At 48.7% G+C, this 22,366-nt stretch overlaps 1 protein-coding gene across 1 annotated transcript; it reads left to right on the top strand.

Annotated features, from left to right (window-relative positions):
• The first annotated feature begins 13,145 nt into the window (after nt 1–13,145).
• LOC143485791 (extracellular matrix protein 2) lies at nt 13,146–20,742 on the top strand. The gene is given in 13 exon segments (XM_076985365.1): nt 13,146–13,573; nt 13,758–13,883; nt 14,173–14,306; nt 14,709–15,231; nt 15,546–15,661; nt 16,406–16,538; nt 17,976–18,133; nt 18,330–18,469; nt 18,871–18,893; nt 18,896–18,987; nt 18,990–19,049; nt 19,051–19,199; nt 19,586–20,742. Coding segments are annotated over 13 exon segments (2,004 nt in total). The 5' UTR covers nt 13,146–13,404; the 3' UTR covers nt 19,767–20,742.
• Nucleotides 20,743–22,366: the final 1,624 nt, after the last annotated feature.

Genomic DNA, 22,366 nt, shown 5'->3' on the forward strand with positions numbered 1-22,366 from the left:
CCGCACAAAGTCAGTGTAAAGCCCGCCCTTCAGAAGCCTAAACTAGCCCAAAGCCAAAAGTTCTTGACGGGGAGGGGGGGGGTGGCGTTGAGTGTAAGCTGTCGACGGGGGGATGGCGAATGTAAAATGGAGACAAATTGAGTATTATATCGCGATCGATTCTTTGTGTTGACTTGTAACTCCCGCGGTAGCCCAACTCAAAATTAGCCCAAAAAACCGCACCCCGCGACCCCAGAATTTTTACCCGCGGCTGGATTTTCAAACAAGTGCAATTTGGCGTGAAAACCGCGAACCTGGCAACTATGCCGACGGGTCCAAAAGCAAAATAAAATACTATTGCGGTGAACACTAAGACCACAAGGGGGCGATCAAAAGCTTCAGTGCCCCCCCTCTCTCTCTCTGTCTATTCTCTGTCTGTCTATTATCCCTCTCTCAATTCAATTCAATTCAATGGTGCTTTATTGGCATGACAAATAAGTACATTCATATTGCCAAAGCATAGGATACACAACAATTGTAAAATTTAATAAAACAACATAGTAAAGTAGAATAATAAAGTAAAATAATAACTATAATATAATATTTATATTTATATATAATATAATTTTATTTATATTGCCCTTTACATCACAGGATCTCAAAGGGCTACAGGTTAAACAAGGGAGAAACAAATATGTCATTAGTAATAAAAATAAGTAGTTTTAAAAGTTTATGAGTTTATATACATATATACACATATATACATGTATATATTTAAAAAAAGGAGTGAACCATATGTTCTGCTAAAAAGAAACGTCTTTAGACCCCTTTTAATGACAGTTCCTTGAGAGTGTACTGAGCCTTTTTGGTTCTGAGTGTATGTTTATATTCCTTTAATGTCTCACAGTAGAGAAGGCGTATGTTGGTGTTATATGGATCTTTGTGTTTTTGACTTGATTATTTCCTAAATTTCTTTTGTATGAACTGAAAGTCTTTATCAAACCAATTGTCTTCTTTTTAGGTTTGGATTTGGATGTACCCTTAAGTTTTAAATGGGATTTTGTTGCTTTCCTTTGTAATATCATATTTAGATTTGTTACTGCCGGATTGACTCCTTTGCTGTGGACAGATGTGGTGTCCAGAAGGTTGTCTGAGTGTTTGGATTTTGGCTGTACTGATTGATTTCTGGAACTCATCTGAGCTGTTTTGGGCCCATCTGTATGGTCTCCTGATGTCATACTGCTTACTGGGCTGTGTGAGTGCAGTGTTGTTATTCTCTGTTCTTCTAATGAACTTAGTGATTTGGCTGTGATCAGATAGTGATTTTACAGTGAATGTGCTGAGAGAGAAAGGGTGTAAATGTCAGGGCTGGCTCCAGGGTCGTTCCAGGGGAGCTCATGAGCCAGCTCCTGTCAGCGCAATCAGCAGTGATGACCTATCTTTTCCCATATAAGGAAGACAGATGTAGCCCCAACAAAAGTTGGTATCTTTTCCTGCCTTGTTTTGGCGGAGGTCTAAGTTTTTTGTGGTTAGGCTCTTGGGTTCGCCCGTTAAGATTAAAACCTTGTAGCGTTTTATTGTCGCTGGGGGCTCTGCTGCAGGGGTGCGGGGGCTCCTGGATCTCTTCTGGTTGTGCTGATGAGCTAGTGTGGTTTAGTGCCTTGTCCTGTCATGTCCTTGTATCATGACCGTACCATTTTGATACAAGTTTATTGTCAGAAATCTATTTTCAGGAACTTTTTCACATTCTTCAAATATATAGATTTGCCTAACCTTACAAATACCATGCTTTGTAAAGTGTTTGTAGTGTGAGCAAATAGCAGAATGCCACACATCTGTGTTTTCAGAACAGCAGGTTGGTGACCGTATTCTTCTCTTTAGGGTCACTACAGTCTTTAAACAGGGTGTGGACACTCCCTCTGTGTTTTCATCCTGTAGTGCTGCCTGCTGTTCTCAGACTGACAGTCTGTTGGACACTCAAATGACACTGCACGAACCATTATACAATGTAGCAATTTTTTTTTATTCCAGTGTACTGGACCATTGGGGGAGGGGTTTAGCCAACGGTCACTTTTCAAGTTTAGCAGTTTAGCAACTTGGCTAGCTAGCCAAGACTTTAGATGACTGACTTAGCTAGCTTAGCTGGCCAGCTGGTGAACTAAAATTCTTTTCTAAATCATGGTGGTGTTCTGGTCATTTTTCCTCTTTGAGTATAAATGTTAGTCCACGGTGATGATCTATTACAGAATGTGGTCTGGCCTGTCCGGCCACAGGGGACACAGAAGGGGGGAAAACAGGGGGAAACAGGAGCATGAGAGTCCTGGCGATGTCCAGTGCCCACTAGTTTTGGCCTGTAAGGAGCCAGGTGGTTGCGGTGCACCACAAGGCGCCGCTGGCCCCAACGGATCCTATAGACGACCTCACCCAACTGGGAGAGGATTCTGCATGGCCCAAGTTTGACTGAAGCTTAGGACACAGTCCCTTTTTGCGTTGGGGGTTGTACAACCACACATCAGAGTCTGGGAGCAGAGGCGCACCATAGCACTGCATGTCGTATGCGCTTCTGCTTTTCTCCAGCCGTGGCTCTCCCTGGTCCGCGCATGCACCTCGTGCAGCCGGGCCCGCAAGTCTGCAACAAATGGAGGACCAGGTGACGTGCTGTCCTTGTCGTCCGCAGGGGTGCCGAAAGCCAGGTCAACAGGGGACCGTAACTCCCGCCCGAACATCAACATGGCTGGAGTGAACCCGGTGGTCTCCTGGACGGCTGAGCAGCAGGCCAGCAGTACGACGGGCAGTCGCTTGTCCCAGTCAGGGCTGGGTCCAGGACCGTTCCCCCTGTCGCCACAAGAGGGCGCGCTCTACCTACTTCTGTCAGGGCTGGGTCCAGGACCGCCCCTCCTGTCGTCACGAGGAGGAGTGCGCGACTTAATGCGCAAGCGAGACGCAATCAGCAGTGAGGACCTGCAGCTGTGCCTTCCCCTATTTAACAGGCACAGTTGCAGTGCCTCACTGCTGAGTTGTTCGTTGCCTCTTGCTCGTACTGCCAGCCGGTATTCTCTCCAGGTTCTCTGTGTTGGTCTTCGCTACCACGCTATTCTTTTCGAGTTTTTCTCCTGCGCCTTCCCTGGCCTACCTCAAGTTTTCCCCCTCTTTATCCTTCCTATCGTTTGTTTCTTTGAAGGGTTGTCTTAGTTATTTTTCCCAAGCATCACGCTTCAGCCAGCTGCCCTTCACTGGTGTTTGTTACTTTGTTCGTTTGTGCGTCTGGGTTTCGCTGACACGTTGAGTCATTCCTCCGTGTGTTTTTCGTTTCTGAAGTTTATTATTTTGTTCGTTTGTTCTCCTTTTTGCCGACACGTCGAGTTTTCTCCTCCGTGTATTTTCTGTTGGTTTTCAGAGTTTTATCTCTGCTTTTGTTTTCTGCTTTTCCCGCTTATCGCGGAGGTCTCAGTTCACTATCAGTCCTTTGAGTTTGCTCCTGAGTCCATCTAATACAAACCCTGTGAGTCCTCTATGTTCGGAGGTCTCACGTTACAGAACAACTCAGCCATACTATGGACTCCGCAGACTCTCAGGGCGTCGATGAGCTGAGGGTTGCTCTGGCTGCTCAAGGGCAGGCTATAGGCAGACATGAACAGGTTTTGCAGCAGATATTGACCCAACTCCAGACCATGTCCGCTACTATCCAGGAGGCGGGTCAGTCTGCCGCTCGCCCTGGGTCGTCTGCCGCCTCTATGGCACCTGAACCGCCGAGTGTCTAACGTGGGGAGCCTACGTTACCCGCTCCCGCTCGTTATACCGGAGAACCCGAAGAGTGTAGAGGGTTTTTACTTCAGTGCTCTCTCGTCTTTGAGCAGCAGCCCTCCAGATTCCCCACCGAGAGAGCTAAGGTGGCTTACGTTATGGCATTGCTCTCGGGCAAAGCGTTACAATGGGCTACGCCGGTGTGGGAGAAGCAGCCTGAGACCTGCGCTTCGTTTGACCGCTTCTCCTACGCCATGCGTCAGGCTTTTTACCATCCCGTAGCCGACGGTTTGGCAGGCTCCAGATTGCTGCGGATGCGCCAGGGTCAGCTTACGGTGGCCGAGTACTCATTGAAGTTCCGCACTCTGGTTGCCGAGAGTTCTTGGGGATCAGAGGCGCTAGGGGCTATATATATGGAGGGGCTAAGTGAGGAAATCAAAGACGAGCTCTCCCTCAGAGAGCCACCCACCACGCTAGACGCTATGATTGAACTTACAATAAGGATAGACAACCGCTTGCGTGATCGTAAAGTGCAGCGGCGTTCGCAGAGCAGGACGGTCTCACTCTCTGACATACCTGATAGTAAGGCCGTGTCCGGACCTGCTGAGGCCAGCGAACAGCCTATGCAACTAGGTCATACGCGCCTTTCAAGGCAAGAAAGGGAGAACCGCCTGCGAGGAGGCAAATGCCTGTATTGTGGAGGATCTGAGCACAAAATCGCGGACTGCCCCGAGCTGCAGGGAAAAGGGCAGACCCGTTGGTAACTCGGGAAGTTCCGACGGGTCAGAACTTGTATTCCCCTGGGGTTTGACGTCACAGGTGGTTTTATCATGGAGGGGATCCGAGGAGCATCGTTTATTGGCTCTGATTGACTCTGGGGCCGCGGGTAATTTCATTGACACGTCTCTGGCCTCGTCCCTCGCGATACCCCTTCACCCGTTAGACAAACACCTCTCTGTGTCCGCGGTTGACGGCCGCATACTCACCTCCGGCATGATTACGCATCAGACCGTTCCCCTGTTGGTTCAAATAGGTAACCACCACGAGCAGATCACTCCTTACGTGATAGCCGCACCCCGTCTGCAGCTCATTTTAGGCTTCCCATGGCTCCAACGCCACAACCCAGAAATTGACTGGCTCAATCTCACCATTAGCCGATGGAGCAAGGTCTGCGACAAGGCCTGTCTTACTCCTCTCTGTCCCAAGCCTGGTGAAGGCCTGGAGGAGATCAAGGGGTTTGGAAAGGTTCCCACGGAATACCACGACCTCAGGGAGGTGTTCAGCAAGCGTAAGGCAGGGTTCTTACCCCCTCATAGAGCCAACGACATCGCCATCGACCTCCTCCCTGGTACGTCTCCCCCTAGGAGACGTCTGTTCTCATTGGCGTTGCCCGAGCGTAGAGCCATGGAGGACTATATACAGGAGTCCCTGGCGGCCGGGATCATCCGGCCCTCCACTTCCCCTGCTGGAGCTGGCTTCTTTTTCGTAGGGAAAAAAGATGGGGGCCTCAGGCCCTGTATTGACTATCGCGAGCTGAACAAAATAACCATTAAGGACCGTCACCCCCTTCCTCTCATGTCCTCGGCGTTTGAGGCCCTCCAGCAGGCCTCGGTATTCACTAAATTAGACCTGCGTAGTGCCTACAACCTGCTGAGGGTCAGGGAGGGCGACGAGTGGAAAACCGCCTTCATCACGCCATCCGGGCATTATGAGTACCTGGTGATGCCGTTCGGTCTGATGAACGCCCCGGCGGTGTTCCAGCGCTTCGTTAACGTGGTACTGAGAGAGGCCCTTGACCGATACGTATACGTCTACCTGGACGACATTCTTATTTATAGCCGTACCGTCCAGGAGCACATGCAGCATGTACGTAGGGTCCTACAGCTGCTGCTAGAGAACCACCTGTACATAAAACTGGAAAAGTCTCTATTCCATAGCCAGAAGGTCTCGTTTCTAGGGTTCATAGTGTCCAAGAACCAGCTAGCCATGGATCCCGCTAAGACCCAAGCAGTCGCTCAATGGCCTACACCCACATCGGTCCGATTAGTACAACGCTTCCTAGGGTTTGCCAATTTTTACAGGCGTTTTATTAAGGGGTTTGGTTCCCTGGCCGCCCCACTCTCCGCCTTGACCAGCAAAAGATTGGGGAGGTTCACGTAGACCCCGGAAGCCCAACAAGCTTTCCAGGACCTCAAAGCGCGTTTCACCTCCGCCCCGGTTCTACGGGTACCTGACCCGGAGCTCCCCTTCATCGTTGAGACCGATGCCTCCGACATGGGGGTCGGAGCTGTGTTGTCCCAAAGGGTCGGTCTTCCTCCCCGTTTGCATCCCTGCGCCTTCTATTCTCACCATTTTACTCCCACCGAGCGTAGGTACGATGTGGGGGACAAAGAGCTATTGGCAGTCAAACTAGCCTTGGAAGAATGGCGTCATTGGTTGGAGGGGTCTCGCCACCCATTCCTGGTCTGGTCCGACCATAAAAACCTGTCCTATCTACAGCAGGCCAAACGCCTCAATGCTAGACAGGCCAGGTGGGCCTTGTTCTTTAGCCGGTTTGACTTCACCCTGTCTTACCGCCCCGGCTCCAAAAACACCAAACCTGACGCCCTGTCTAGGCAATGGGAACCTGAACCGGAGCCCGCCTTCCTGGTAACCGTGCTTCCCCCTGGAGTGGTTGTGGCTCCCATCCAGTGGGAGGTAGAGAGCCTCGTTAAGAGAGAGCTGGCCAAGGACTCCGGGCCTGGTGGCAAACCCACTGGGTGCCTCTATGTTCCCCCCGCCGTTCGCCGCAGGGTGATGCTCTGGGGTCACACGGCGCGCTTTACGGCTCATCCTGGGGCGCGCCGTACCCTGGAATTCATTAGACGGAGGTTCTGGTGGCCCCGAATGGACCAGGAGGTGGGGAAGTTCGTGGAGGCCTGTGAAACATGTGGTCGGGGTAAGAATCCCCGTAGCAAGCCCAGGGGGCTGTTACATCCTCTTCCCGTGCCCCCTAGGCCATGGTCCCACATCTCCCTCGATTTCGTGACCGCTAAGGCTAGCCTCTCGTCCGGGTTTCACCCCCAGTCTAACGGCCAGACCGAACGGGTTAACCAAGACCTGGAACAAACCCTTCGGTGCCTGGCCTGTGACAACCCCGGTTCCTGGGCTAACCATCTCATATGGGTTGAATATGCTCACAACACCCTCTGGCATTCGTAGTTGGGTATGTCGCCCTTCGAGTGCCTGTTCGGCTTTGCCCCGCAGGTGTTCGCTGACCAGGAGAAGGCCGTGGCGGTCCCTGGGGCTATGGCCCAGGTGCGGCGGTGCCGGAAGGCCTGGGTGCGCGCACGAAAGGCCCTGAAAAAAGCCTCCGCTGTCCACTGTCGCGCTGCCGATAGGCATCGCCTCCCTGCGCTGTCGTTTCAGCCGGGCCAAAGAGTTTGGCTGGCTGCCTGGGACCTGCCTGTACGTGGGGGTACCAGAAAGTTGGCTCCCTGGTTCCTGGGTCCGTTTAAGGTCGACCGTCGGATCAACCCAGTTTCTTACCGCTTGGTGCTGCCTCCCTCGATGCGTGTCCACCCGGTCTTCCACGTGTCCCATCTCCGGCCGTTCCTGTGCGGTGTCCCCAGGTCTCCCGTCCCTCCTCCGCTTGACGTCGGCGGGTCGCCGGCTCACATCGTCCGCCGTCTTTTGGACGTGCATTGCGTCCGGGGTCGTGAGCAGTTTCTCGTGGACTGGGAGGGGTACGGGCCCGAGGAGCGCTGCTGGGTTCCCCGGTCCCGTATTCTGGAACCTGCCCTGATTAGGGATTTCTTTCGCGACAGGGCCGTTGCTCTGGGCCCGCGGGGCCTCGGGCCTTGGAGGGGGGGCTCTGTCAGGGCTGGGTCCAGGACCGTTCCCCCTGTCACCACAAGAGGGCGCGCTCTACCTACTTCTGTCAGGGCTGGGTCCAGGACTGTTCCCCCTGTCGCCACAAGAGGGCGCGCTCTACCTACTTCTGTCAGGGCTGGGTCCAGGACCGGCCCTCCTGTCATCACGAGGAGGAGTGCGCGACTTAATGCGCAAGCGAGACACAATCAGCAGTGAGGACCTGCAGCTGTGCCTTCCCCTATTTAACAGGCACAGTTGCAGTGCCTCACTGCTGAGTTGTTCGTTGCCTCTCGCTCGTACTGCCAGCCGGTATTCTCTCCAGGTTCTCTGTGTTGGTCTTCGCTACCATGCTATTCTTTTCGAGTTTTTCTCCTGCGCCTTCCCTGGCCTACCTCAAGTTTTCCCCCTCTTTATCCTTCCTATCGTTTGTTTCTTTGAAGGGTTGTCTTAGTTATTTTTCCCAAGCATCACACTTCAGCCAGCTGCCCTTCACTGGCGTTTGTTACTTTGTTCGTTTGTGCGTCTGGGTTTCGCTGACACGTTGAGTCATTCCTCCATGTGTTTTTCGTTTCTGAAGTTTATTATTTTGTTCGTTTGTTCTCCTTTTTGCCGACACGTCGAGTTTTCTTCTCCGTGTATTTTCTGTTGGTTTTCAGAGTTTTATCTCTGCTTTTGTTTTCTGCTTTTCCCGCTTATCGCGGAGGTCTCAGTTCACATCAGTCCTTTGAGTTTGCTCCTGAGTCCATCTAATACAAACCCTGTGAGTCCTCTGTGTTCGGAGGTCTCACGTTACAGTCCAGCCCATCACACTGTGGGTGAAGGGGAGTCGTGCGCGTCTTGTGAACGCCTAGCAATCTGCAGACCTCCCCCATCACCCCCAACTCGAAGTTCCTTCCTTGGTCACTGTGTAGGATTTCAGGAACCCCGAACCTGCAAAAGAACTCATTGACCAGTCTCCGCCGTTGTCACCGTGCTCTAGTCTGGCACAGCATAGACCTCCGGCCACTTCGTGAAGTAGTCCATGGCTACTAAAACAAAGCGATTTCCTGCATCTGTCAGTATGACAGCCCGGCCACCAGAAGCGTTGCTGCAATCGCCCCAACATCTTTGTGGTACCAAAGTACCCGGTAATCCATGGACTGCTTGTAACACCATGTCACGAAGGCACCGCGGCACTACTGCATGAGTCAGCTGGCGGCTGCTACCTGGATCTTCCCACACGCAGCAGAGGACACCCCTCACAAACCTCATTCAATCAAGCTTGTCCTTCGTTTCCTCAGAGCGGCGCGCCTTGGAGGGGGGTTCTGTCACAGTCCCGCCTCCCTCCTGTCAGTCATGTCTTCTATTTTTGTTCTGTGCTTGTGTCTTTTATTTTTTCCTAGTTGTGTCTGTCTTCACTCCCCTGCCTTGTTCTCCACCCCTCGTTATTGCTTTCTGGTGTTCCTGGTTTGGTCAGTGTATTTAAGTCTTGTGTTTAGTCTCTTGTGTGGTCTGTTATTGTAAGTACTTCTTGCTTGTATGCTATTTGGTATCTTGGTCTTCTGTGTCTGTGATACTAGTCTGTAGGTGCTCCTTGTATTTTGCATTCTCTGTTAGATGTACTTTGTGATTTTGGTTTTTCTAGTGATTTTGCTTGTTAATGTCTTTCCTTTTCTTTAGCCATGTCCCCCCAGTTATTTCTGTTAGTGTTGTTTGGTTCCTATGTTAGGTGTTTGATTATTCTTGGTGTATGTTCTGTGTGCTCTGTATAAATGTATTAGTTTTGTTATTAAATCATTGTTCAGTCCGCACTTGCGTCCAGCTCTCTCTCCCAGTCTTTACATAATGTAGTAGCCAGGCAGCCCCATAACTCGTGAGGTAATGTTGGAGGGTTCCTTGGGGTGTTGTGGATTCGTGGCGTCCCTCACCAGGCGGCTCCCGTGTCGTTTACCCGGCATCACACGCGCTTGCTTTGTGGCTGATCTCGCCACATCTCCAGCAGGTCAGCTTCTTGTCAGCAGGACCAACCCCGTGATGCACCGTTGCGGTCCATCCGTCGACTTGGCTGGAGAGAGTATCGTCTCAGCTCTGGCTGCCTCTTCTGGCCGCAGCATCGATGGTGGCCGGGTTCGCCAGCCTGAAGTGCATCCGCAGTTCACCCGGCTCAAGCGCGCGCATAAAGTGGTCGAGGGAGAGCTGTTGCTGAGCCTCCCGGGGGAAGGACAGGTAAGCTTGCCGCACCAGCAGTGCCACCTCAGAGGCCAAGACGCCTATCCGCTCACCCCAGTTCCGAATCCGGTTGTTGAGAAGTAACTTTGCTGCTGATTTGTCAGGTTGTCTTCCGAACCGTGTCATCAGTGCTCTTTTCAATGGCGTGAGTTCGCGCCGACACTGAGCAGGTAATTCCACCAGGACCCTGAGCGCAGGACACTGAAGCGCCAAGCAGAGCTGCACCGCCGTCTCTGCGTCAGACCACCCCTCACAGCTCGCCACGACCTCCAGTTGGGCTTTGAACGCCGCCCAGTCGGCGTCACCATTGTAGCAAGGAAGGCTAAGCCGTCGCGTCATGCTAGCCGCCGTCTCCGTTGCTCACGCGTGAGGAGTGGGCGGGGTTACTGCTGCCATCACGCCTCTCCTCGCCATTGTCCGTCGCACCGAGAGCGGCAGGTCGACATCACTCAGGCCGTCCAGCTGTTGCCTCTTCCTCATCGCATCGCTCAGTTTCTTCGTCTCCCTCCTCAGCCATTCAATTTCCCCAGAGATGCGTCCCATCTTGTCACACAGGGCCACTTCTGACACCGATTGTGGCATGGTGTAGGAAGGAGCAAGAAACTGATCCATTTTAACACAACAAGGCTTTTATTTAAATTGCCTTGGCAACGTAATCACGCATGAAGCCGTGATCACGCAGAACAGACTTAACTTAGACACGAAACATGAGGGAATGGCAATAACATGACAACATTACACAAACATGGCATGGGATATTTCACATGGTACAACTACATAGTAACACACATAATCAGGTACACCATCAATCAATACCGGAGCCACAGGGGCTCATGGGAATTAGCGCCATCCCCCAGTGGACTGACGCTACAATACTTTAACTTCACTACATTTCAAAGTCAAAATATTTTACTCCACTACTTTTTTTAAGTCCGACATTAGCAATGTATACATGGTTAGCTAGCTAGCTAGAAGGCTATTGCTAGTACATAACCGAAAACTGCTATAGCAACGCACTCTGCATGTAGCTGAGTTAGTTAGCAGTTATTTGTTTTACCTTAGTTCATAGTAGGTCAGGTTTTATATGCACAGCATGGTGCTAAATATTAGAGCCTTTACTCTGAATCCTTAAGTACATTTGGGGGGCAATGACTTTTACGTGGTTTGTGTACTTTTGTCTCACAACAACCTTTGTTTGGAAGCCAAGCGCGAGTGTCTGTTGCTGTAGTGGCTTATTTGGAGCAGTTTTGATAATGAGAATGCACGGCAAACCAAAATATTTGTTAATTGTGCAAAGCAGCGACTTTATGCTAATCGTGCTGCATGTGTAAGAAAATGTTTTGCACAGACAGCAGACGGTTGCTGTGTACTCTTGCCTGCCCAAATTTCCAGTAAACACGACACCTCTGCCATAGACCATAACGAGCCCTTTACCGGCGTGTTTGATTAACAGCAACTTTGCATTACTGATTAACAGCCGGACTCAGGGTTGCCAACTCTCACGCATTGAGCGTGAGACACACGCATTTGACCGTTTTCACATGCTCTCACGCCACATGCCGGAAAAAAAAATCCAGTTTATTTACCTCTGATCCACATCTATGATCAGGGCTCTCAAGTTTTGGATTCATGTCAGAGTGTGAGAGTTGTTTTGAGGGGGGGTGTGGCAAACGTGAGTTGTTGAGCGGGGGGGGGGGGGGGGGGTGGTGGCGAACGTAAGTAGTTGAGCGGGGTGGGGGTTTGTATATCGCAGTCGATCGCCAGTGGAGGGCGGCATAGATATGGATCGGAGGTAAATAAACGGAGATTTTTTTTTCTCGTCGTGTGAAATCGGAAGTGTAGCTTGTGAGCGTGTGAAGACGGTCAAATGCGTGTGTCACACGCTCAATGCGTGAGACTTGAGAGCCCTGTCTATGATTCAATGAGTTACGAGTTCGCTCTGGCACCAACCACCGGCGATAGATAGATCGCGATATAATTCTTAATTTGTGTCCATTTTACGCTCGCCACCCCCCCCCCCCCCCCTCAACAATTTACACTCGCCACCTCCTCCAGGTTAAAATCTCACTCTTAGCGAACGTCAAAAGTTGGCAACCCTGCGGATGCATGCGCTCACACTGGATGCGCGTCCACCTCTTCAAGCGGGCCACCCGTACCGAGCAGGGCATGGTACTGTGAGTATGCCCTAACATGTTCATGAGGTTTAGAATTTGCTTAGAGATTCTGACACGTCTAGCTGCTGGGTGTGTGTATGTTTTGGAACCAGTCAACACAGATTCTCACCAGCTCATGAACAAAATGACCAAACTGCTCTATTTGTTGTCAAAGGTCAAACAAGGTTGTATCCTAAAACATCACCTCATAGAGATGCAACTACGGCACTCGGTGTCATTGCTCACATGACAGGATAGTGGTGTCATTTTGCTCTAATCTGGACCTTGTGTTTAGACTGTTTTGTTTTTAGACTAAAGTCAACAGGTCAAACTACTAGACAGGAAGGAAGGAGATGTTTAAACCACTAGACAGGAAACTGTAGGAGATGTTTAAATGGATTTTGTTTTGGGGATTTTTATTTTGGAATGAATGACAAGACGTTCAGTGCACATGGGGGAGGAAGGTAACTAATCACACTTGGTGTCAGAAACACAAACACCAGTATTTTCATCTGTCTGGAAGAAGCTTCAATACAAATGTTTGTTTGCAAAGACCAACACTGTGGTGTATTTGTTATAGCCTTTGAGCCTTACTGACTACACCACGTTTCAGTTCATGTGTACTGCATGTCTTCTCATGCCGCTCTGCTGCTGCGGTCCGCTGTCCCTAATGCCTTCATCCTGACTCTTGTATTCACATTAACCCTAACTCCACCCCCTAAGTTCATCTTCACAAAGAACATCATGAGGGCCACGGTACAGTGGTGCTAACAATTGTAGTTACTGTAGCAGATGTAGAGGTTGTATCTGTTGCAGTGTTGGTGAAAATGAATTCCAGGGAGGCACATGGTCTGGTGGGGGGCGGAGGGAACAGGAATTTCTCAGGCATGTGGCTTAGTCTACAAAAAACACAGAGCAACCTTTCATTACCACAGAATTCTCTACTGTCAACCAGCCACTATCAAGCAGCCAGCCTGTCTGAGCTTGTGCTGAAGAAATACTTAAAGATGAGCTTTTCTTAGGCCGCAGTAAATCTGAAGTTGCCTGACTTTAGTATAACCACAGATGGAAAAGATAAGACTTCCTGTGGCGGTACCGTTGAAGGCGGGGGGCTGGCCGTTGATGGCGGGGGGCTGACCGTTGAAGGCGGGGGGCTGGCCTCCAGGTTAGAGAGGTAAGAAGGAGTGGGAGGTGCATGGAGGTGTTTTGAGTCGAATGAAAGGGCAGCTTTGTTGAATGTGTTTTCTCTTTCCACCCTCTCTCCTTCTCTCCCCACTATCCATCTCTGTCTGTCTGTCTCCACCGCTCCGTCTGCTTCCTCTCCCCTCCTCTCCCCTCCCCTCCTCTTACCCTCTTTCACCTCTTCTCTGCCGTGTGTTTCTGAGGTGAGGTGGTGAGGTGGATTTACACAGGCTGAAACTATAAGAGCGCCTCAGACCGCGAGCGCAGCAGAAGACTTGTGGACGCCATGGTCACCATGTACTGGTTCAGTGTGTGTGTCTTATCGGTTGTGCCTCTGACAGACGGCTACCAGGCAACCAAGAGAAGAGAAGAACAGTGGAGCATCTCTGCGGCTGCGGCAGGTGGACACGCCGGCCCTGCCCGTCCAGGTGGACATGCCGGCCCTGCCCGTCCAGGTCAGAGCTGTTTCAGTCCTTCAACAGCAGGGGAACAAACTGAAGTTCCAGAGAAGTTTGAGTCTGCTAGTGTTATTGTTCAGTTAGTGTACTGTGTAAATGTGAAATTGGTTTTGTATGTATTTGTGTGCGTATGTGTTTTTGTGTGTACATGTGTTTTTGTGTGTGTATGCGTGTGTTTCAGTGCACCATGCCGTGTGTCTAGTGAATGGAATCGCTCTGTTTGACGGAGCTACCTGGTCTCCAGAGCCCTGCAGTGTGTGCAAGTGTAGGAACGGAGCAGTCCACTGCCATGCAGTAGCCTGCCCAGGTACACACACACACACACACACACACACACACACACACACACACACACACACACTCATCTCACTCTTTGAATCTTATGATAATAAGAATAATATTCTCTTGTAATGAGCAGGTGTATACATGAGAGCCATATCTGTTTGAATCCATATCGTTGTAGAAACTAGACAGTCCCAATGTGCAAGGATGCAACAAGAGCCACACCCCCTTTGGGCGTGGCTGAGACACAAATGAAACCTCAGTGGGTGTGGCTGAGCGGTGTGAATGGGCTCCTCTTTGTGCTCCTCCTGCAGCGATGCCCGCTGGCAGAACTCTGGTCCAGCAGGACCGAGCGAGAGGAGTGAAGCCAGAAACCCCGATCCATGAGAAGAGTAAGAGAGGCGCAGTGAAGCCCGCCACCACTGTGGGAGTGGTCTCAGCTGCAGACGTACGTGTTCAGCAAAAACTACAGCACTGGGCCATATTGCTGTTTCTGTGCACACTGTCCATGTTGTGTGTGTGTGTATGAACGTGAGCAATTGTGTAGAAGATGCTGCTCAGAGGAGTCTCAGTGGATCACAGCTGCTCGAGTGCTGGGCCAGGAGTCCGTACTGCAGCTCTGACTTCTGCTCTGAGCATTCTGACTAGACTTTATTTCTGTCTCAGTGGTTACTTGCTAATGTCCCTGTTCTGTCTCAGTGCTGTCTCACTTACGTTCCTGTTCTGTCTCAGTGGTTTATTTCTAATGTCCCTGTTCTGTCTCAATGGTTTCTTACTAACATCCCTGTTCAATCTCATTGGTTTCTCACTTTCCTCCCCGTGAGCTGAATATACTTTGGTCTTCTCACAGCTTCCCTCTGCATTCGCAAACAAGCCTGCAGCATCACCAAAGAAGAGACAGGAAATTCCTGCCAAAGCAACACGGTCAGACACGGAGCACCATGTGGTCCATGGGCCGAGGTTCATGGGAAGAATGCGATTCGACACTGACGATGATGATGATTATATGGAAGATGACAGTGACGCTGCTGATGATGATGATGATGATGATTATGGCACCATCTTCAACAGCCCCAGAAGGCAGTGGGGAGCTCTGTCAGCTCAACGATCAGCAGTGTATCCTGCTTTCAAGCCAGCATCATCACCACCCAAAAGACGTTTAACTCCTCCCACTAGACAGAATGTAGCGCCACCTGCTGGGCACCTGGTGGGCCAGCAGAGTAACAGACGACCTCGCCCCCACCCCTACACTCACATGGAGTCTCTGCCCATGGGGTGTCTGCTGTCTGAGTCTCTCGTTGCCTGTGGCAGCACAGGCCTACAGCACATTCCCCTGCTCAAGGACACGGGTGTGCGGGCTCTCTACCTGGCAGGTGAGTCCTTTAGCATAACACAGCAGAGCGGAAGCATGGGTCCTGCAGACCCAATTATAGGGTGTGTTACAGAAGGGGTGTGTGTGGGTGTGCGTGTGTGTGTGGGTCTGTGTGTGTGTGTGTGGGTGGGTGTGTGTGTGTGTGTGTGTGTGTTTGCTCACTATGTGAACAGGTGCAACACAGTAGTCTGAAAGCAGATAATGATATTAAATTAAATGATATTAAATATCAGCGTAAAGTCCAAATGTTAATGAGTCCTGCACCACACCTGAACAGCTCACCCTTCAGATGTGAGCTCAATGTGTTTCTCACAGACAATCAGATCAGTAAGATCCCCACACAGGCACTCGCTGGCCTGCCCAACCTGGAATGGCTGGACCTGAGTAAAAACCTCCTGGATGAGGCGTCTCTGGGCCGCGATGTGTTCAGGGTGAGTCTGTTCTGGGCTGGGATGTGTTCCGGGTGAGTCTGCTCTGGGCTGGGACGTGTTTAGGGTGAGTCTGCTCTGGGCCGGGACGTGTTCCGGGTGAGTCTCCTCTGGGCCGGGACGTGAGGAGATTGTGCTGACCCATTAGCGGCCTGCGTGTTCTGAGTGAGGAGGTGTTCTGATAAGTGATAAAGCTCCTAACACCGAGAGGGACGTCTATGTGGAGGGACGTGTGATGCAGTAAGACCATGAGGACCTGTAGTGTGGTGAATTCTGTTCCTAATGGTAACAGTGTCTCCCTCAGGCTGGTAATGTCTGCTGGGACAAATCACACCTTAGCGCTGCACTGAACAAAATAGTTTCAGTCAACAGTCACACCACATCCAAACCAAGTGCAGTGTGTTTGTGTGCTGAGCTGCGTGGCACCTGTGTGTGATGGTTCTCTCTAGTCAAACATGACACCAGTACCTTGGGGTGCCGACTGTGCCCCAGTGGGTGGGTGTGGGTGGGGGTGGGGGGGGGGGGGGGGGGCGTCCAGCACAGCTTCATGACTCATGACTTTGGAAGGTGGTGTGGACCTTTGACACAGGACTCCTGTTGGCTGAGAGCCTGTAGCTGGGCCTGTGTTTGACCTAAAGGAGTGTGTTTGGAGTGTGTTTGGAGTGTGTTCGGAGTATGTCTCTCAGGAGAGGATCGGTCTGTAGTGTTAGTTTGGCTTCCTGGGATTTTTGACCTGTACTGTTGCAGAATCTGACGAAACTGCGAAGACTGAATCTGGATGGAAACAACCTGACCAAAATCCCACCGTTGCCCTCCTCTCTGCTGGAGCTGAAGATCAATGACAACAAACTGAGCGGACTCACACCGTACACCTTTAAGGGTACACACACACACACACACACACACACACATATATATATATATATATATATATATATATATATATATATATATACACACACACACACACACACACACACTCACCCCGTACACCTTTAAGGGTACACACACACACACACACTGTATTTTCCGGACTGTAAGCCGCTACTTTTTTCCCCATGCTTTGAACCATGCAGCTTTTCTGTAGATTTTTCTTCACCCATCCGGGGCGGAGCAGAAAGTTAATCAGGTTGTAGGTCAAAGTTGTAAATCAAAGAAGAAAGTGCTCATTTTCATTTAGCACATGCAAGCAGCAGGCACGACGCATAAAGACGCTACAGATGATATTCGGGAGATAGTGATTATAACTTAGTTCATTCAGCATTCTAGTTTTGTCTCCTAACTAGATATTTAGACATAATACTGCTGAAAAACTGAGAAGTTATGTGGTCAGAGGTGAACTTCGGTATAGCCGGTGTGTTTTTTAATTTAAATAATTAACACCCTTGAGTGTATCTTTGGACATAGATAATGCCGTTTGCTGTGATGCATAATTAAAGTCTACCTCTTATTTTTGCATAGAAGCGTAATTCGACAATATCATCTGTAGCGTCTTTATGCGGATAAATGAGGGGAGTCTGAATTGGGCATATATATTTATATAAAACACACACACTCACCCTGTACACCTTTAAGGGTACACCTAGCTTCATACCATCACAACACATACAAACGCAGCATTACGAAGCTTCAAGCACACAACCAGACAACCTTGAGAGTACATAAAGACCTTACATTTAAGTGTTTATTTCACACTTTTGAAAAGAATAACAATTCATGCAAAAAGCAAAGCTTGTATTTCCCACAGCAGAGTAAGTACAGTCATTGACTGAGGTGCAATCTTTCTAGCTGCGATACTCTTCCCTGTTAGGCCATTTTTGTACAGTGCAATGATGACTGCACGTGTTTCTTTAGAGATAACCATGGTTAACAGAAGTGAAACAATGATGCCAAGCACCAGCCTCCTTTTAAAGTGGTGTCATTCTTACTTAATCATGACAGATTGATCTCCAGCCCTGTCCTCATCAACACCCACACCTGTGTTAATGGAGCAATCACTGAAACGATGTTAGCTGGTCCTTTAAGGCAGGGCTGCAATGAAGTTGAAATGTGTTTTGGGGGATAAAGTTCATTTTCTAGGCAAATATTGACTTTGCAATTAATTGCTGTTAAGCTGATCACTATAACATTCTGGGGTATATGCAAATTGCCATTATAAAAACTGAAGCAGTAGACTTTGTAAAAATTAATATTTGTATCATTCTCAAAACATTTGGCCATGACTGTACTGTATGTAGAGAGATGTGTAAGTAATTAGTAGTGAGTGGTGGTTAGTGATGAGTAGGGTGGTGTGTGTGAAACTGTGTGTGGTTTGCAGGTCTGTCTCAGCTACTAACGTTGGAGCTGGAGGACAATCACTTCCACGATGGAAACGTCTCTCCGCTGGCCTTCCGCACACTGGGGAAGCTCACCTACCTCAGGCTGGACGACAACGACTTCCGAGCCATCCCGTCTGGCTTACCGGCCTCGCTGCAGGTTACACAAACAGACACAGACACACACACACGCACACACACACACACACACATACACACTGCCTCCTCATGGTGGCTTTGTCACCACGGAGAATACTATATAACTGAAATCATTATGACAGGAACTACATCCTCTTCTCTACTCTACTCCTCTAATCTCCTCTCCTCTTCTCCTCTCCTCTCCTGTGTATGTATAGGAGCTTCATCTCTCTGATAACAAGATAGAAGTGGTTCATGCTAGACTCCTCAACAAGACGGTGAACCTCAGAGTCTTGAACCTAAGCCATAACAAGATTCGAGAAGACCGCATTGCGTCCAGAGCATGGATACACCTACGGTGAGTCGGCTGGACTAAACAAACGCCTTGAGCTGCATGTGGGAAGTGAGTGTTCACCTATTACAGTACAGCCAATACAGTGGTGCATCTTGATATTTTTGCAGCGTCTTGCTCTAGGTCAGTGGTTCCCAAAGGTCAGGTGGGACACGGAGCTATTGCAGGGGGGGCGCTGAGCTTGGAAGTAAAACACGTGCACATGTGTCAATATGGGGGGGGGGGGGGGGGGGGGGGGGGGGTGTGTGTGTAGGGGGGGCGCAAAAATATTCTCATCTACTAAAGGGGGGCATGGCAGAAAAAGTTTGGGAACCACTGATCTAGGTGAAGAGTTGTTCTAGAGAAGAAGTGTTTGTTTGCAGTTCTGATGCAAACTTGGTGACTCGTGTTGTGCTGTTGTTGGGCAGGAAACTGGAATCGTTGGATGTCCCACAAACAAACTGGTGCACGTCCCATCCTTCCTGCCCGTGGGACTACGGCAGCTCACACTGCACCATAACCAGATTGAGCTTGTTCCCGCCTACGTGTTATGCCCACCTGCGGGCCAGGACTGGACTCGCTCCACCTCTCCTACAACCGTCTGCGGGGGGGGTGGCATCAGCGAGGTGTCCTTCCTGGGTGTGTACCACTCACTCACCGAACTCCTCCTGGACCACAACCAGCTCCGCTCAATCCCACGCGGGATCCTACAGCTCCGAGCCCTGCAGATACTCCGCCTCAACCACAACTACATCAGGTGAGTGTGTACTTCATACTCAACTACAACTACATCAGGTAAGTGTGCACTACATACTCAACCAGTTACATCAGGTGAGTGGGCACTACTTACTCAACCACAACTACATCAGGTGAGTGGGCACTACATACTCAACTACAACTACATCAGGTGAGTGTGCACTACATACTCAACCACAACTACATCAGGTGAGTGTGCACTACATACTCAACCACAACTACTTCAGGTGTGTGTGCACTACATACTCAACCACAACTACATCAGGTGAGTGGGCACTACATACTCAACCACAGTTACATCAGGTGAGTGTATGAGGGTCTCTGTTTTAGGCCTCTTGCTGAGATTGTTGTGGTGGTATTGAGTCTCTGTTGTGTCTCTGACTGCAGCTCTGTATCCGTTAATGCGTTGTGTGACACCAGCGCTCGTGAGGATTCGCCCCTGCTCTCTGTGCACCTGCATAACAACCTGATCGATCGGCGTTTGATCCCCCCCACCGCCCTCTCCTGCATCAAAAACTACCAAAGTGTAGTTCTGCGGCCTCAAAGACATGAACAAATTTACGAATAAAAGTGAGCACCACACACACACACGTGCGTACACACCTACACACACCCAACCACACCATCAACTGTACTCAGCACTGCTCACACTCAGCACCTGCCTGTGATCTGTGCTATATCACCTCTTAGAGCCATTGACAGTAGCTCTACTGATCTGGGATCAATGCTGATCTGTTTCTCTGTTACTGTGTTTCTGTGGGAACTACGATGATGACCCTAAGAGCTGTCTCTATTATAATGTTATCTGGGAACTATGACGATGACCTGCATAAGCAGAGCTTTAATAGTGTTCCCTTTCCCTTGGCTCAAGGCAACCTATCAGTGATGTCATCAAGATGGTGTAATATTTCAGTGATGTCATCATGATGGTTTAATGATGTTTTACTGACATAATGATGAGCTTTTCTGGAGATATCTCACTGATGCAGTGATGTTTCAGAGCAGCGTCCTTCAGGAATATTATATAAGGGTTTCTGTGAACTCATGGAGATTTTCCATAACTGAGTTAAACAGTTCCTACGATTGGTCTAGAGCACACCAATCCACCCAGATGTTTCTTTATTCTAACATGCTTTTACTTGTTTTTTTTTATTGTGATTAGTTTGCATGCATAATAACTTGCTTTATTAAACATGCAGATATAAATACACTGTATGACAGATGCTGCTTTTTAGACTTTTTCAGTGGGTTTTCAGCTTTGTCCAACACTGCAGTGCCTCCACACAGCGGTAATGTTTATCAGCAGTGTTGTATATTAGAGACCCATACTTGAGTAAAAGTACAAGTACTCTATCAAAAAATTTACTTGAGTAGAAGTTGAAGCGTTCTTTAAAAACTTTACTTAAGTAGAAGTACAGAAGTATTCAGCATTTTTTGTACTTAAGTATTGCAAGTAGTTTATTCTAAAATGTATTACTCAAGTACTGAAAGTAAAAAATACAAGTATTGTGTTTTGAATTAATTAAAGAAAGCCGTCAAAGTTTGATTATCAATTGTTTTTATATATCACTTACAAATCAAAGATGTCAAAGACCACAAACACAAGTGTTCTGTATGTACAAACAAGTAGCAACTTTAAAAACTGGGCTTAACACTTCGTACACAAAAACCAGATAACCTATGTCCCGCTACGTCGTAGGTTTGATGCAAAAGTACAAGTTCGCCTTAATTTAGCTGAGAAAACGAGGTGTATTTTGGACATAAAATTCATCCGTCTGATTCTAAGGGTGAGCCTACTGCCCTGCGTTTACCCTCAATAAATGCCCTTACCCTATAAAAACACTACACTATAAAAATGGGCACATGATTAGTCAGCATGAAAAGACACGGCTTACTGTTGCTAAAAACACAACATTGCCTTTATGATTTATGATTGCCAACTAAGTGAATACTGCAGCACGTCATGAACATAATTAGGTTAGTTAGTTAAAATATCTAGCCTAACTAGCGCTTACTGACAGCCAACCCCCCCCCCCCCCCCTCAACAATTTACGTTCGCCATTCCCACCCCCCACCCCCCCGATCTTTCTGACTTGGTCATCTTATAAGTAGCTCGCAAGCTGAACCTGCCGCAAGCACCCCTGTCCTATAGGAATTTACTTTCACTCCAGCAAACGCAAATATGTAAATTAAGTAAATTAAGCTTTATTTATTATTTATAAATAAATATGTAAATTAAGCTGAAGGTGCTGAAAAATCGCACAAAAATCGAGAGGTGCAGGACCTTGGAGATACCCCTCACTGCAGAAGCAAAAGTCCAGGGGGTGGAGCTGGATCTAGATCCAACTCCTCCCACCGTCGTGTTTTCACTGGTCTGAAGTAATTGCACTACGCAGAGTTGTATCAGATCAGCCATTCCAAATCACTGTTGCTGTCCTATATTGCTATTCTTATTTACTCACTTGCCGTTCATTTGTGAACAATCACGAATGTGAAAGTAAGTTCATAGCAAGATGAAAATTGGTTTATTAATGCTAGTAACTAGTTTCCTTTGGTTATTATTAGGGGTGGGCATAGATTAATTTTTTTAATCTAGATTAATCTCACTGAAATCTTGAAATTAATCTAGATTAATCTATATTAAAATGGCTCATATGCGTGCTACCCAAGTAATGACTAAAAGTCAGTTTTTGAGATAGGGTTTCTTAATACAGAGGGTGCATTAGACCAGGGGCTCATCTCCTGTTTCCAAAATGCATCAATGACTGCTTGAGGAAGCTGTTCTACTTTGATACTTGAAGAAAAAAAACATGCTCAATAAAATGTAGGCTACTCGTGTTCAACGGTTTATTCAGTTAAACATGAATTTGTAAGCCTACATACTGTACATTAAACGGGGTTGATAACATGTTTATTCAGCTAAACATGATATTTGAAATGTAAGCCAACATTTAGTACATTTAACATCACGGACGTAATTTTCAAAAGTCAGTTTTGGTCCTCTGCATTTTTAACAGTTAAAAAGAAATATTTAAATAGGGACGAATCTAGCGCTAGGACCATGCAGAAAACGACCGCTCCGAGCTCCGCTCCGGTAACACTTTTCGTTCCTAATAGTAATGGGATTTTCGGCTTTATTTTGAGATGCGGCTCTAATGGCTCTTCTTA

This window comes from Brachyhypopomus gauderio, unplaced genomic scaffold (genome assembly GCF_052324685.1).
Source record: "Brachyhypopomus gauderio isolate BG-103 unplaced genomic scaffold, BGAUD_0.2 sc40, whole genome shotgun sequence".
Classification (NCBI taxonomy): domain Eukaryota; kingdom Metazoa; phylum Chordata; class Actinopteri; order Gymnotiformes; family Hypopomidae; genus Brachyhypopomus; species Brachyhypopomus gauderio.